This window comes from Marmota flaviventris, chromosome 3, assembly GCF_047511675.1.
Source record: "Marmota flaviventris isolate mMarFla1 chromosome 3, mMarFla1.hap1, whole genome shotgun sequence".
NCBI lineage: Eukaryota > Metazoa > Chordata > Mammalia > Rodentia > Sciuridae > Marmota > Marmota flaviventris.
This window is the reverse complement of record NC_092500.1, coordinates 101638501-101655746: the sequence shown is the minus strand read 5'-3', so window position 1 is coordinate 101655746 and position 17246 is coordinate 101638501. Positions and strand designations below refer to the sequence as shown.

The 17246-nt window shown below is 46.6% G+C and overlaps 1 protein-coding gene across 1 annotated transcript in view; it reads right to left on the bottom strand.

Annotated features, from left to right (window-relative positions):
• Ank1 (ankyrin 1) overlaps positions 1–17246 on the bottom strand; it is a 123184-nt gene that overhangs the window by 41451 nt on the left and 64487 nt on the right. Inside the window, exons 11-23 of the mRNA XM_071610181.1 lie at positions 16684–16782; positions 16169–16267; positions 15548–15646; positions 14060–14257; positions 13193–13291; positions 12284–12382; positions 8194–8391; positions 5972–6070; positions 3949–4047; positions 3602–3700; positions 2438–2530; positions 1918–1990; positions 135–231 (exon numbers count right to left, since the gene is read on the bottom strand). Of these exons, the coding sequence (XP_071466282.1) occupies positions 135–231; positions 1918–1990; positions 2438–2530; positions 3602–3700; positions 3949–4047; positions 5972–6070; positions 8194–8391; positions 12284–12382; positions 13193–13291; positions 14060–14257; positions 15548–15646; positions 16169–16267; positions 16684–16782 (1451 nt within the window). The remainder of the gene's footprint in view (positions 1–134; positions 232–1917; positions 1991–2437; positions 2531–3601; positions 3701–3948; positions 4048–5971; positions 6071–8193; positions 8392–12283; positions 12383–13192; positions 13292–14059; positions 14258–15547; positions 15647–16168; positions 16268–16683; positions 16783–17246) is intronic.

Below are 17246 nucleotides of genomic sequence, written 5' to 3'. Positions count from 1 at the left end.
AGCCGTCCATCTATACTGGCAGCACACCCAGGGCCTGTCCTTGTGACTTCTCCTCGATTTGCAATCCTACTCTGAGCTGCAGGGCTGTACCTTGACCATGCATGGTGTGACCCTTCCAGTGAGCCCTTTCTTACACTTGGTCGAACTTTGGCACAAAATCCAACAGCTCTTTCTCTTCATCCAAGTCCCTGGAATCCGGCTTCTCAGCCTTGGAGCCAACAAGTTCTTCCCCTGAAAGAACACAAGCTCAAGTGAGTGACAGGGTGGAGACCTCCTGAAAAAGTGCTTCTCCTTGTCCACCTCTTAATGCTTGCTCCTGAGAAGCACAGAGAAGTCTCTGATGCTTCAAAGGGACCATTGGCTCTGATTTTGCTCAGTCTTATTCCTTCCAGCCCTGATGTATAGTGTGCAGTGGTCAGTTCCTAACTCAGTCTATGCCAGACTTTGTAGGAAAGACAACACAGCCAGAAAGAACTTCATTTCCCACTGCAGATCAGACCATTTATTTTGAAGGGCTGTAGGTTGTTTGTGTGTGTGTGTGTGTGTGTGTGTGTGTGTGTGTGTGCCAGAAAGAACTTCCTTAGCTTGTCATTTCCCACTGCAGACCAGACCATTTATTTTGAAGGGCTATAGGTTGGTGTTGGTGTGTGTGTGTGTGTGTGTGTGTGTGTGTGTTTATAACATGGTCCCTAAAATTTCATTATTTCTAAAGCTTCATTACAAATAAGTTCAAGCTACTGGTGAATTAGCTGCCCACACCCCACACTGCCTTTTTGTTTTCTTCTCTTGCTTTAAGTAGACTTGGAGCCAGGGTCCTTGTCCTTGCATGTCATTGACTATCATTAGCAGTGAGTGCCCTGGCCTTGTGATCTGAAACTGACAGGATGGAATCACAACCGCTCATGCAGTGATGACCACAAACATGGTGGCATGGGCACAGACACAGAGATGGACAGGCAGGAGTTGCCCCCTTGAGGATGGAACTCCTGGGCGTAAATGTCCTGTTTTAGTCAAGCTCTGGGCTCGGACTGTGAGCCATCAGAGGATGGAAAGCAGGAATGGATTAGTGGGAACTTGGGTTGCTGAGGGTGAAATGCACTCTGGTGAGAAAAGACCACAGGGAACAGAAAGTGTTTCATACCCATTATAGATATGTGAGCGGTTCCTGAAAAGCAAAGAAGAGCCAAGGTGAAGGAAGGACAACACTGAAGTCAGGTAAAGCAAGAGGCATGCTATTAAGGGGCACACAGGGAAAGATTCAGCTGTCTAATTGACTAGGTTTGTACAACCACTGAATTATAGATGGGAGGGTCTACAGAGTGAACCCAGTCCAACCCCACTATTCTGCTTCATGAGGGTTCTCTCACACTCAAGCAAGGATACAAGACTTATTTGGGGAAGGAATAATAGTAAAAGCACTGGGTAGTTCATAAAGTTGAAATGTAGTAACTTCCACAGTAATGAACAGAACCTGAACCCCTCCTGACCCACTATGTGATGAGAAGAGCAGCTTATTAAAATGCATGCTCATGGATTTTAAACAACTCACTTGTTATTTGTTCAAAGCACCAGGAAAGCTCCTCACAGCCCTAGAGTTGAGCTGAGTAGAATCACACTCGATTTGATACACATTCATCATATACGCAAACACACACATACTTGTGAAGCTTCACAAAATTTTAAATGTTAATCTCTGAGATGTCAATTTTCCTCCACCTAAGACTATAGGAAAGCAGTTGTTTTCATAATAGACAACATTTGTAAAAAGTGGGCCTCCTCAGTGTCAATGCACATCTGCAGAACCCTGGGTGGCTGCAGGGGACCCTTGCCTCCTGGCCGGGGCAGGAAGCCACTCAGGGTGCTCAGCGCCCCTCTGCTCCCATTGGTCAGAGCTCACCAACCCCTCCCTGACTTTACCTTCATCTTCAGAGACATCCAGGATCTCATCCACTGTCTCAGGGTAACTCATGCGGTGCTTGTCACTGACTAACTGAAAGGAGAAGGCGGCGAGAATTCAACCCAAACAGAGCACCACCACCCTTTCACCAGCCCAGCAGTGATCTGGTCACCATGAGGGGACAGAAGAGGAGGTGATAAAGGAAGTTTGTCCCCCCAAAAGAAAACCAGACCTAGGAAGCTGAGGCCTGGTGGCATCCCAGAGAGGATAACAGGGGACCTTGCCGCCTCATCCCTTCCCAAGCCCGGTTCACCTCACAGTGACTCCCTTAGGTCTGGCCACAGCTCTAATTCCTCAGGCCACTAGGTGGCAGTATAACCCTGCTCAACTGAGGATGGAGCCTACTTGGCGGCTACCCTTTTGGCAGGATGCTTCCTACCCAAGGCTTTGGAGAGTCACCCACAGGGCGCCCTGCCTGTCAGGCTGTGGTGGGGGGTGGGGTGGAGTGGGGACGGGCAGTGCCCGGAGGAGCACACATACCGCCACACTGGTTTCGTCGGTGACAACTTTGAGCACATCTGTTACGGAAATGTAGCCCAAACGCTTGGCTATTGCCAGAGGTGTGGTTCCATTCTAGAAAAAAATGGCAGCAAGAGGGTGAGATCAGACAAGGGAGCAAGAGAGGAAGGACACTCTGCCACCTGTACAGAGTCTAAGTTCACCTCTGACTATTCAGAAGGGCTTGAGTGGACAGATTTTGCCTTGGAGCCCAAAGCAAGATGGCTGCATCAGTGGGAGAGCAGAGATGCCCACTCAGACTAGGGCAGGGAGAGAGGAGAGCGCTGACACCTCATGTTGTAGCATTGTGTGGGGGCTTGAAATGACAGCAAGGCAAGACTGCCAAGAGGGAACCCTCTGGCAGGAAGGGTGTCAGAAGTCACCATGTGTGATTCTGAAACAGGAGGGTACAGAGTAACATTCACTGCTCCAAAGTCTGTTCTCTGGGTGTCAATAACAGCATCGCAACAATTAAAACAATCCCTGTACTTCAGTGAACTAGGCAGGCCAATCAGAAATTACAGGTCACCAGAAATAGGATAGGGACCATATTTTCTACTTTGACTTTAAGAGAAAGAGCTAAGTGAAAATCAATGAAGACTATTTTTCTTCTATGTTTTCTAGTTTCAGGACATGGCCCAGGATCCATCCAGATTTGGCCCCATCTCTAGTTACAATTTCAGGACCCACATCTGTAGTCAAAGGTCCACATGCTTTCAGAATTGGGAGAAGCCATGGAGGGAATCTAATGAAACCTCACATTGTCAGATGATAAGTTCATACTGAGCCCTGATCACTAAAGTTGCTAAGGATAACCCAAGACCCCGAAAGATCAGACACTCCACAAGACCTTTAATTTGATTCACTTGTACCACACCGAATGTAGCCTCACATACTTCAGAAGAGGCATCCACAAAAATGTTTAATCAAATATAAAAGGGGGAAGTAACTGCTATTTACAAGGATGAAGTTCAGTCACCAGAAGAGAAACTGATCTCAATACCCTATCCCCCGGAATACCCAAAGTGCTGCAGCTCTGTCTGGGTCCCAGATGTGTACACCAACCTCTATGGCTCTGGGATGTCTCCCAGGGCTGCTGCCCAGGGAAGAACAGTTTTCTGAAATCAGGCCGGGGCGGGTACTCACCGAGCTGACCTCGTTTGGGGAAGCGCCATTTTTCAGTAGCAAAGTCACAATGTCAGTATGTCCTTGTTGGGCCGCCTGGTGCAAGGGGCTGTATCCTAGCTATAAAGTGAGGTAGACATTTTGGCAGGATCAGCTAGCAGGTAGAGAAAGAACCACCCACATATCATGGAATCCATTCACCTTCTACTTGTGACAAAAAAAGAAAAAGGATTTTTCCCCATTTCCTCCTTCAGGATCCAAATCCAAAACTGGCAGAACCCCAAGTGTGCTCAGAGTAGGTCTGGCTCCATTCTAATTGGGCACTTAAGAAGTGCCCTTTTAGGAGTGGGGTCTAAGGCACCCTGTACCTTGGTCTTGGCATTGACATCTGCCTGGTGTTGTAGCAGAAACTTCACCAGCTTGATATTTCCATAATGACTGGCCACGTGCAGTGGAGTGTAACCCATCTGAAATGCAAGAAGTTGAGCATAGGTGACCTTCAGGGCTTCTGGGCAGACCTTAAGCCACCATGAACTGTGCATTTAATCAAATTCTTTTAAAAAGCAGGTAATTTAAAGAGAGAATGGATGGGGAACCCTTTGGAAGGTTAACAGCTGCTACGTGGTGTCCTGCTATTGCCAGCCAGATACCACTGGCCTGGGAAGGAGCAGGGTTCATTGTCAGACAAGTGAAGTCTGAGATGTTTGGAGGTGAGCCAGGCAGAGAAGTCAAGTAGGTGACAGGAGGGTGGACACTGAACCCTGCCATGAAGGCTGGGCTAGGAGTCATCCTCAGCCTATGGGAGAGCTGATAGCTTTGGAGATAAATGAGTGTATCGAAGATGAAGTGGAGGGAGAACAGAGAGGGGCCTAAGGACTGCACCAACATTCAGAGGGAAAGTCGGAAGGGAGGCTGGAGGGACAATGGAGAGAGCTGTGCTCCAGAGACTAAGAGGAGTCATTTTAAGAAGACAGGAACAGCAATGGGGCCCTCTGCTGAGAAGAGTGTGAAGAGCAGGACAAATGGACACATGGAGTCCTGGCTGACCCCAGTGATTGCAGACTTATTTCATTAGAAAGGTGAACTCCCATTGTAAGATCCCCAAAGGCTGCTTGGGGTCACTGAGTTTAGTGTAATGGAATTTATAGGAAATGCTCATTTCTTGAAATAGTGGGAGTTTGGTCTAAGAAGGAGCTTATTTTCAAGGAATCTGTCCTGATGAATATTTTTTTGTTTGTTTTTAGTGCTGGGAATTGATACCTAGGTTCTCATGCCTGCCAAGCACATGCTCTACCATAGAGCTCCAGCCCCAGCCCCCATCGAATATTTTGGTGCCGCCTCTGAGCCAAGGCCCTCTGAACTCTTTGTTCCCAAACGTACCCAGGGAGCCAGAGCCGGACTGCAGAGATCATCTTAATACAGATGCTGTGGGCAAGACCCTCATGTAGCGGGCTGGCTTAGGATCCCTGAGGCAGTTCTAACCCAAAGAATAGGGGGTCTCAGGGAAGGAACCTAAAAGACTAAACTAGGCACACAAGAGAAGCCCCAAAGATCCAGAACATTCTTGGCTTTTTAAAAACAGATTCTTGTTGATGCAGGCAGGTGAGGACAAAGAGGCGGTTCCAGTTTTTTCTCAGGATGACCTCATGTTGCCTAGTGCTCCAGGAGATCTCTGGAAGGGGTGGGGCTGGTGGTGGCGTCACTCTGTCCCTTCCTTTTAATACAACTACCTTGTGATGAAAGGAGCAAAATGCACTTCTTCCAGGAAGCCTCCTCCTTCCCACCAGCTGGAAGCACCCTGGCCCTCTCGGGGCTCCCGGGTGTTCTCTCCCACCAATATCATATTTCCAGTTCCTTCCTGTCTCTTGCAATCATCTCCACACTAAACCACAAATGCCTGTAGCCCAGCTTCCAAACTGCATGTGCCTCGCTCACACCATCTCACTGAGCTCCTTACACACAAAAGAGGTTCAAAGCGAGTTGAGCTGAATTCAACTAACAGCTGGAATAGAAGGGGCTGCATTTTTGAGTGACTCCAAGGAAGCCCCCCCCCCCTTTGACCTTCCTCTGCAACTCATACAAGGCAGATCACAATTCAACATTCCTCCAAATTTCTGCTGCAGAAGCTCAAAGCTCCAACAAACTTTTTAAAATTCCCAAGGGGAATGTGAGATCATTAGGATGGTGTCCTTGAATTCTACTGCCTTGAATTCTACTTCCCTGCCAGAAAGTGGCAGGGAAGAAAGTTCCACCAGATCCTTAGGATTCTGTCCCCCAGGGGAAGAGATGATTCTGAGGCATGAGGGAGGCACCCTGGGCCTGGGTCAGAGAACACAGGCTCAGCAGGGGGAGCCATGAGGACAGAAGCTAGCTCAGGGCTGCCTGCCTTACCCGGGTAGTGGCATCCACTGTGACACCGTGTTTGATGAGCACATCTGCCACTGGAACGTGGCCTTCTTGTGCTACCAGATGGAGAGGAGTGAGTCCACTCTGGAAAAAGAAAGATGTTCATCAGCTTTGAGGCAGGAAACAATTCCAGGCTACTGTGACAGAGCACTGAGGTCTGGAAGCCTGGTTTGCAGCCACAGCCTGCTATCTGACCACCTGTTTAGCAAAACTCTTCCTGTTCTGAGCCTCAATATCCCTACCTAAAAAAATGAGATAGTTAAATGAAATCGGGAAGTGTCAATTTTTTCTGTTCAGGGTAAGACTGTCAATATTTTAAATCTGTGTCTTTGTTGCAAGTACCCAACTTTGTCCCTTAAGGTAACAAAGCGGCTCTAGAAGTGAATGGTCATGGCTGTGTTCCAATAAAGCTTTATTTACAACAAGTGGTGGGCTGGATTTGGCTCACAGGTCATAAATGAACTTTAGAGTACCTTCCAATGACAACACTTTCTATTTCCATGGTAAATTTTCAGAGCCTTGGTTTCCTAATTTAGAAAATAGGGATTCTATCACTGACCTATCTAGAGGGAACGTAAGGAGCATTTGAGAAAGCACAGTTCATGTAAAATCACTTTGAAAAGCACAATGTACTCTTTAAATATAGCGTACTATTATGGGATCACAGCCAGTGCAGCACTGTAAAGAGCAGGGAGGATCTGTAAAGAGCTGGGAGTGAAAAGACCACGTTCATGGACTTTTCATCACAGCTTTTTCCGGAGGGTAGTAATGAATCAGAGCTCTTGTTGTACAAAAATGTCAGAAGTCTTCTCCTCCTTGCACCTTACCTCAATACACTCTGCTAACAGTGGGACCAACAGCTGATTCCTCTGAAGTCACAGGCAGTGGCCCCATTAGTGACTCCACCTGCCCTCCTCTGCCTTCTGCATTCCCCAAGGCTGACCAGAAGCCAATGAACAGTGGCCCTCCTTGGCTGCAGGTGCCTGTGCCAATGTCACTGTGTCAACTGCTAGCCCCTCAGGCAGGTGACTGGCTCAGTTCTCGGGGTAACACCAGGAATCTGCCTTGGGAGGGTGGCAGGGGTGAGAGTGTTTCCTGAACAAAAACACACTGCCACCATTATTGTCTTCTTATGTAGCTCACTTTACATGGGACAAGGAAGACACCCAGAATGCCATGACTACAATGGTTCCCTTGTTGGAGGTCACCTATCCAAACCTATAATGAAAAGAACCATCGGATCAGAGGTTTAGGAAATCTGAAATCATCCTTAAAATGCTTGCCTTTCTGAAACTGTTATATTAATTTATCATCTAAAGAACTAGCTCTTCATATTGTTTGATTCCATTTAAATGCAATTTCCAGAATAGGAAAATTCAGAGACAGGTAGGTGGTGGTCAGCGACGGGGGTTTTGTGGGGAATCAGAAGGTGGTTGCTAACAGAGATGGAATTTCCTTTTCGGGTGATGAAAATGTCCTACGTTAGGTAATGATAGTTTTCCAATTCTTTAAATGTACTAAAATCCACTGAATTGTACAGGTGACAGGATAAATTTTATATGAATTATATTTCAATAAATCAGTTATTTAAAAAAGAACCGATTCTTTAGTCTCTTTTGGGTCATGAATTCCTTTGAGAAGCTGAGGGAATCTAGGAACACCTCAGCCAGAAAGGCACTCATGTGCCCATAAACCCAAAGTGTTGTATACAATTTTAGTAGATATCATGCTCATATACCTATACTCCTAAATTAAGAATGGCTAGTCTAACGTATAGATCAGTATTTAAAAAAAAAAATCTTCCTCCACAGAAAGTGGATATTTAGTACCAAATTACTGAAAATACTCCTGAAGTTACACACTGGCCTATATTCAGGAAAGTATACTCTGGATTTTCACTTAGAACTTCTTGCACATCGTGAATCTGTTGAGAAAGACAGCATGGTAGGAGAAAAGGCAAAGCTTTTGTTCAGTGACCTGTAACCTTGAGAACAAGCAATCTTTCTGACTCTATTGATTCATTCACAAACCGAGACAAAATTTACACAGGGCTGTTTGTTGTAGGGACCTCACACACACACACACACACCACCTGACTCAGAAGCTGAGCCCGCGCTAGGTGCTCCACGTGTAGATTTATATCTGATGAGCTGACACCAACACATACTACCAGGACTACAGGGCAAATCCAAGGGGGCCACACCTACCTTGTTCCCCAGGTTGCCATTGGCTTGTTTCGAGAAGAGCAGAGCAACCATCTCTGCGTGACCTTCTTGGGCAGCCAGGTGAAGGGGAGTCACACCTTGCACGGACTCTGCATTCGCAGACCCCCCATACTGCAGCAGACTGCGGGCCACCTCCATCTGGTTCTGCTTGGCAGCAATGTGCAAAGGGGTGTAGCCATTCTGAAAGAGAGGAAGCCACCCAGAGTTTGGTGACAGGAATGCCCAGTTGGCAATATGAGTGCCTGAGGGAAGGCTGGGCGTGGCTCTAGGGCTGCTGAACAACTACTGAGCAGGGCTGGTGTCACCCAGGAGAGCAATTTAAGTAAACAAACAAACAAAAGCCATTTGATTTGGAGATGGCTCTCCAGGCTCCCATAGCCAGGAAATGTCTGTCCCTTTTTTTTCACCATCTATTTTGTGTTATTCTGCTTAGATAGATAAACTGCTGTGCAGGAAATGCTCTGTCAAGGAACAAAGCTGGGATTCAATTAGGTGGGCTACAGAACAACTAGAAGACTAGGTGGGCAAGAAAACAAGAATAACCCCAAACCCCAACATTTCATAAAAGAAAGAAACAGCAGCCTTTCTCCTGTCCCTGTACAGTTGGGGCAAGTGCTGCCTTTTGGGCCTGCTGGCATCAGACAGGTGATGGAAGTGGACACGCACCAGGCAACGGGCGCCAGTCTTCGTTTGTGACCCGGGCAAGTATTCTACCTCCTGGACTTCCTTTTGTATTTCTTTTAAGCCATTAAAAGAGTGTTAGAGCAACTACCTTTTTCATTTCTCAAAGTTGTTGGGTAGATCAAATATGATAAGGTACAGAAAGAATCTTTCCAAAATAAAGATACAAAAGGAAATAAAACTAATGTGGGTTTGTGATGCATTGATTCATAAGGCATTGTAAGTACAAGGCGAGACAAAGGAGTTTGGGTGAGTAAGTCAATTATGCCATTGTCTTCTATTCATTCTGCTATTTTTTTTTTTTTTAATGAAACTTTCTCCATGAAGGAAGCAGTGCATGGGTTTACATCTGGAGCAAACCTCTTATCCAACTGCGGATCGTTGACAGCCTATAGATTGGCTCCTGGGCATCGTTTTTTTAGAAACCACTTTTCCCTCCATTATCTCTTTTGAGCTTCACCCACACCATGCAAGGTACTAAATGCAGGTATTTTTATTGCTATCCTATATTGCAGATAAAGAAGCCAATCCCCTGAGGGGTGAGTGCTTTATCTAACGCCAAATAATAAAATGACAGAATTGAACTCAGATATGCATGCGAATCACTTGAGACCTTGTTCAAATGTAGATTGTAATTAAGAAGGTGTAGGAAGGTAATAATGCTCTCAGATGATGTCGATGTTGCCTTTCCAGGGATCACACTTGAGTAGCAAGACCCTCAAGCACTCATGGCAAAGAGGGATGCCAGGCCCAAGGACTTCTTTTCCCAGGGCAGGTGGGTACCTGCTATTTTTTCAAGGAGCTTCCTCCCACCTTGGCCGGCCTCCCCTAGCTGTTCTTGAGGACTGCATTCCCCTCTGCCAGCCACCGTTTTCTTGTGGCAACCAACATTTTTCACTCTTTCAGGATCACTGGTGAGGAAAAGGGAAGGGAATAGAAGGAGCTGACCAACAGAGTAAAATCCCAGTTATATAGTAATGGGGACATGGAAAAGGATAGCTAGGTTGGTCTGTAAAGTGGCTTTCATTGGGGAAATTAAAAATTTGTAATTTACTTCCCAAATTAAATTGAATTAAAAATCATTCTCTTGGCAAAATTATGTAAGATAATTCTTTCTAGTATTTCTCCTTTTTAATTGGATTCCATTATGAGAAAACATGACATTGTTCTTTGGGGGTTGTGTTCATAAAACAAGATCAGCATTTTGATTGTAATAAAATTAATTAAGCAGAATGATTTTTTTTTTTTGTTCTGTATCAAAAGAGAGCAAAAAAGAGATGTGGCTCAGTGGTCAATCCTGAGACATGGAGCCATCTCCAATTACAGATCATCTTCTCTGAGACCACTGTAGAATGTTTCCTCCCCAGCAGGGCAGACACCATCAGATGAGATGCACCCTCTGCTAGTGCTGGCCCAGAGAAGGCATTTGCTATAAGAAAGTAAGGATTATTAGGATTTCTCTTAAAGTACAAAGGAAAGTCACTGACAGAATTTGAAGTACGTTCATGGACACATCACCAGGAGTTCCAGACCACTTAGGCAACTGTGGGTGTCCGTGTTGGCAACAGCGCCCTCTCCTGGCCAAAGGAGAGCTTGCTCTGGAGATGTCTAGGGCTGCTAGGTCACCTTGTATCATAGAGATGATACAAGAGCCACTGACGATTTCTGAACATGGGCTATTCCAATGGAACTTCCTCAAAACCAGGACTAATGATGACAAACCAGGTAATGATGACCTTCTACAGGTGACAAGGACAAGAGGCAATTAGGCTAGCGAGTCGGGGAGCAGTTAGGGAGGGATGTGTGCCAGGCAAAGACTCTTCTTTCCTAAGGAAATGAGCTCATCTGGAGGACTGAATGCGTGAGAGGGCTCTGCCTGAATGTTGCAACATTAGCATCAAATTAGGAAGGGGAGAGTTTGGTTTGGGTGCAGAGGGATTTGCATGTGAAATTCTACAAAATTGCCAGACTACTTTGGAAACTATTTTTTGCCATGGAAACAAAACCCATCTGTACAGCGTTTGCACTTGCATTTAGCTCTCTTTAAATATCATGAACCTGGCTCCAGTTCCTTTTATATAAGTAGGAGAGTGAGGAGGAGGAGGAGGAGGGGAGTCCAGCTTTTTATTTTTAGAAGCAGGAGTAAGTCGACATCTCAGCAGGGGCCGCGAGCTCCCTCTGCACAGTAACGTGAGGTTCACTATGACAATAGCAGGGACAGAAGCCTGAGGAGACAGGGCATCTGGGAGATGCTGTGTCTGCAGGAAAGGGATGCTGTAAGGTTAAGATAAGCATCCGTGCTGAGCAGGGGAAAACAACTGAAGCCTTGCACTGATTTTTCTCCTGCCTGGGCCACTGAGGCTCCAAAGTCTGCAGGTGTCAGCTGGAATCACACAGGGACCATCCTGTGGCTCCCTCCCAGGCAGCTCTGACACTCCCTCCACATGACAGCTCTGCCATAAATTGTCATCTGATGGTGTTTCTCATGCTTTGGGCTGCCCTGTCAGATTACGAACTTCTGGGCACAGAGACTGCATGTGTCTCTTGTATGCCTAGTCCTGTCCCTCTCCTTTCCCTGCCACCAGCCCTCAGAGTCCTGGCCCTCATAGACACAAACCCCACATAGCCCTCACCTTTCCACAGGGTGGGGGCATCCCCGCAAAATGCTCCTTCCTTGCTGTGGCTATGTCCTTGTGTTACCTCCTCCCCCATGCTGGCCCTACAAAGTTCCTTTGACTCTGCTTCCCTGAGGGTCCACATTATATATATTCCACATTATATATATTCCACATCATATATATTATACTTAAAAGAATGCCACAATCTAAATGTCTGAACTCATGAGAGAAATAAATTTTGGGGTGATCATTCACTCAGAAAAGGCTTCTTCCTTCAAGGTTCCAGAAAGTGCCCCCAGCAGCCTTGGATGTTTCTCCAAGTGTCAGCATCTTGCCCCAGCATCAGAGCACGTGGAGAGCAGGTGGGAAATTGGACTCCTGGGCCATCCCACAGTCCCACTGAGTAGGGATCTCTGAGAACAAGGCTTATGGCTCCCCAGAGATCCTTATCCAAGCTGATCTTTGATAGCCAGTTTACAAAATTCAGCTGGCAGGCGGCTGCTTGGGGCATACATTTGGTGTGTAAAGCCAATTCCATCTCTGCCAGGGAGCCTGTTGCGGAGGAGTGTCGCTGCTTCCCACCTCATTCCTGGTCTCCAAATAGTGGCAATTATATTGCAGGTAACATATGTGAAAGTGGGGTGAGGTGTCTGAGGTAAAAAATAAAAGCAAAACACCAGACCCCTTGGGTGGCGTTCACAACAACCCTCTGTGGGCTGTAGACTCGGCGCCCACGGCTGGGCACTCCTGGTCTGCCCAGGGAGGCATCTTACCCAGGCAGGACTGTGTGGGGAGCCACCCCGGGGCAGCAGTAGCTTGACGATCTCCAGGTTATTGTGATGAACGGCCACATGTAGGGGAGTCAAGCCATTCTGCAAAGGGACAAAACAGAGAAATGAGAACAGCTTCACTCCAGTGGGTTTTCCACTTGGGAGCCCTTTATGAGATTCACAGCACTTATTTTAAACAGGTAAAATCTGCTTAAAAATTTATAAAATCTGTAATAATCTGGTTAAAATTTTATTGAAGGATGGGCTGTGGGTGTAGCTCGGTGGTGGAGGATCTGTCCAGCATGCATGAGGCCCTGGGTTTGATCCCCAGCACTGCAAAATAAATTTTAAAAATAGCTGGGTGCAGTGGCACACACCTATAATCCCAGTGGCTCAGGAGGCTGAGGCAGGAGGATCGAAAGTTCCAAGCCAGCCTCAGCAATGGTGAGGTGCTAAGCAACTCAGTGAGACCCTGTCTCTAAGTAAAATACAAAATAGGGCTGGGGATGTGGCTCAGTGGTGAGTGCCTCTGAGTTCTATCCCTAGTACCCCACCACAAAATTAATTAATTAAGAAAATAAAGTTACTGTTAAAAATAAATAAATAAACGTGTTCCCAGTCAATCTTGACTAGGAGTCACTAGGGGACATACCCAGCAGGACCCAGGGCCAAGTACTATCCCTGTGGAGGCAGCAGGGGATGCAGAGCAGTGAAATCACCCTTGCTCAGAGAAGGCCTTCTGACCTTCTAACATTACTAGGCCTTTCACAGAAAGATCACTCTTTTCAAAGGCCATTCTCCCTAGATGGCTGCCCAAAGCGTGGGCAAAACAGGTAAGAGATGGAATCCACAAGTAGTGAAGTTTGTCGTGTTTTGTTTCCTTTGACCCCAGAAGGAGACGGACAAACTCACCTTCCCGGCAGCGTTGGGGTGTGCGTCTCTTTCCAGCAGCAGCTCTGCCACCCTCACCTTCCCGTACTTAGCCGCCACGTGGAGAGGGGTAAATCCTTTCTGAGGAGAAACACAGGCTGTCAGGACCACAGGAAGCCAGAGCCATTCTCCTGGGAGAAAGGGCCCACAGCAATGGAGGCTTCCCAGCACCCCAAGTTTTGATCCCTTTGAGATGCCAAGACCTCAGGAACCCAAGCTTCCTCCACCAGGCACCTCTGCATTCCTCCCATGCCTGATATTGTCATTATATGCTCACTCCCTGGGAGAAGAAAGGGACTTATTCCTTCTTCTTCTTCTTCTTCTTTTTTTTTTTTTTTTTTTTGGTGGTGCTGGGTATTGAACCCAGGGCCTTGTGAGTGCTAGGTAAGCCAGCACTCTACCAACTGAGCTATATCCCAAGCCCCTTATTCCTTCTTGAATCTCCAAAATCTCCCTGTCATGGGTTAGAGCAGGTGCCTGAGAAATAATTGGTCTGTGATAAATGGATGAATAGTGAATGAAAAAGAGAATGGCTCACTGCCCTTTCTGGGAAAGTACAACAACACACCAGGCTCACAGATGGTGGCCAGTCCTATGGGTGTCCACCCTTCCAGCTGCCTACATTGTCATTAAAACTTCAAAGACCATCAGGCAGGAATCCCCTTGGAGCCCCAGTCTGTTATTTATGGCTTTTCTTTTCTTTTTCTTTTTTTCCTTTTGTGACAAGTTCTTGCCCAGGCTGGCCTTGAACGTGAACTGGGCACAAGTGGTCCTCCTGCCCTAGCTTTCCTAGGATTTGGGACTACAGGTGCCTGTCACTTTTTAAGAACAAGAGAAGAAGGGCTGTACCTTGGTCATGCAGGCCTGGGATGCCTCCTTTTCCAGAAGGGCCAGGGCTGTATCCACATGGCCCTCTCGGGCCGCAGTGTGCAGGGGCGTGTGCCCGGCAGTGGTGGCCAGGTTGGGGTTGGCATTATTTTCTAAGAGGAGCTTCACCATGTTTGTGTGGCCGATGCGAGCTGCACAGTGAAGTGGGGTCTGGTCATCCTGAACCCCAAAGGGAAAACAAAGATTGGGAAATGTTAACATTATCAAACCCAACATTTCATTTTACAAACAAGAAAGGTAAGGCCCCGAAAGGTTAAATGATTTTCTCAGGGACACAGCGAAGCGGATAAAGAGCTGGAATTTGAGTCAAGCCTTTGAGTCATAGAAAATGATATGTTCTATCTTATTTAACTTTATAACTCTTCAAGTAAGTTGTTATTTCCACTTAATTGTCGAAAGGCTCAGCCCTCCCATCTGTAAAATGAGAATGATAATATTGACAGATAATGTACAGAAAGGGCCTCATGTAGTGTTGGGTATATAATAAACACTCAATAAACTTGTTATTACCATCTCCCCAGACCTTTCCAAGCGGATATGCTCATCTTTCTGTTTGAACTTTACTTTCAGTTTCTCTACACCAGGGGTCATGGGAGAGTTAAATTGCTAAAAGGGAAGGACGTAGTCTTGTCCCACCCCTGCCCAACTTCCTGTTTATGGCTATGGTGTAGGGCTCCACAGACAAGGTCTTTCTGTCACTGGGCTCATCCCAAGTTATGGCCCAGACACAAATCTCAGGTCCTAACGCTAAGGGGCATCTTCAACCATCTATGGGTAGGAAAGCAGGATCTTTGCCCATCGACTTGCAGAATCAGCAGCTATCCTTATTGGTCACTCACCCAACATTTCAAAAATGTGCATACAACAAGGGGAAATTCTCCATTTTTGTTTTTAATTAGTTAATTTGATATACGTATTTTTGTGGTACTGGGGATTGAATCCAGGGGTGCTCTATCACTGAGCTACATCCCCAGTCCTTTTTAGTTTTTATTTTGAGACAGGGCCTCACTAAGTTGCCCAGGCTGACCTTGAACTTGAGATCCTCCTGCCTCAGCCTCCAGAGCTGTTGGGATTACAGGTGTGCATCCATGTGCTCTGGAAATCCTCCACTTTTACATCTAGTGATTCTTGGCTGATTTTCACTGATGGCACTATGTTTAAAAAGCTGCTTTCCTCTTTAAACCACTAGCCCAATAAACACTGCTGGCCAGCCACATTCCTCAGACTTTCATTATTCTAGAGTAACAGCTTTAACACAAAAAATATCTCTGGCCTTCTCAAAAGCCCTGCAAAGCAGAATCAGAGCTTTTCGTGTGACCTAAATGGGAATGACAAGTGATCACTGAGCCAAAAACACTGCTGCCTGGCCTCTAATGAGGATGGATTCCCCTTATTGTGCTTGAGCTGCCTCCACCCCAGGATCCTTCCCTTCCCGCCTCTGGAACTCACCTTGGCCTTAGCATTGACTTTGGCTTTATTCTGGAGCAGGTATTTGGCCACTTCTGTGTGCCCTGCTCTGGCTGCCATGTGCAATGGAGTTTCTACTTTCTGTAAAATAACAAAATTATAGAACTGTTAATACATGCTGGGTTTGCAAAAGGACACACACAGAGCTCCCAAGTGCCAGTCTGGTGTAGCTTGATGGGGTGTTATCCAAGAGGAGTTGCCCCAGCAAAAGACTCTTTGGCCTGTTGGTGTATGTGTGTGTGTGTGTGTGTGTGTGTGTGTGTGTGTATGCGCGCGCGCGCATGTGCATGTGGGTGCACGTGCACTCTAGGTATTCTTAAAAATAAACCCCAGAGCTAATGAATATTTAAAAATATAAATGATTTCCAGACTACACAGAAGTTCCAAAATATTATCCAAAATAAAATCCTGTAGATTTACAGATGTGGGGCAAATTTAATTGAGAGAGCATCAAGAGACAGGAAGGTTCTCCCATATCTGAAGCCTTCGCTACCCTGAGAATTTCACCTCCAGGCCCAGAGCAGAGACTTCAGTAGTGCACACAAAGTTCCCCTCAGAGCCCTCCACCCAGAGCAACAAGTCTTGCTGTGGCCAAGGTCTTACCACGTTGGAGACATTGGGTGATGCCCCTCGCTGCAGGAGGTTCTTCACTATGGGAAGGTGCCCCATGAAGGAAGCCACGTGGAGAGGTGTCAGGCCAGACTAGGACAGACAAGAGTGGAGAGAGCTGAGTGGTTGTCTTCCCCGCAAAGAAGAGAGAACCAGATGGCATCTAATGTGTTCTTACAGCTAGGTCCTCCATGAACGGTTTTCCAAGAAGAGGGAGTTAAATGAGGTGGGTTTACTTTCAGGACAATGGCCAGAGGAACAAAATCACTGGAGGGAAAGTTCTGCCCACTTTTATAGCTTGAAATATTGCTTCAGATCTTGGAAAGCTCCCTGAGACTTGGCACAAGCCCGCTCATCTCAGTCACCCCTGGTTCATTCCTTTGAACAGGTCTTGCACACACACACACACAATCCTGCAGCCACAGCCACAAAGAACAATCAACTCCCAGAGAGGGCTAGTGGAGGAAGATCAGGGCAGAACCAGGGCCCATCTGCAGAGTCTCTCCTACCTCGGTGACCGCATCAATGGAGGCTCCTGTCTTGAGCAGCAGCTCCATAACACGGATGTGGTTCTTCTTGCAGGCGATGTGTAAGGGGGTAAAGCCATTCTGCAGCCCCACACAAAGGGAGACAGACATCAGGAGCTTACACACTAGCCAAGGAGTGCATGCAGGACTGCACACCCACCCCAGCCCACCAGTGGGTGCCCACAGAACAATGAATAAAAGCACATGAATTGATTAATCTTAGTGTGAATCGTGAAAGAGATAACAAGGCCCTCAGTTTATACATCAAACATGCTCCTAAACGTGTTGTTTAGAAATCTTTTAAAAAATTCCATTGTATTTCTGGATGCACTAAAAGAGCCTTGTGTAACGTCCCCTTAAGGGTAAACTGATGATAAAGAGTACTTTGGGGGAAGCAAATCATGTTCCTTCTGCCCTGAAACCATGGATCAGTATGAGAGCAATGGATTTTTGTTTTTAAGTGTGATTGATACACTGGAAAGCAAGTTCCACAGGGCAGGGACTTTCATTTTTGTCTGCCTGTCCTTTTAGTGCTTTATCCCCTT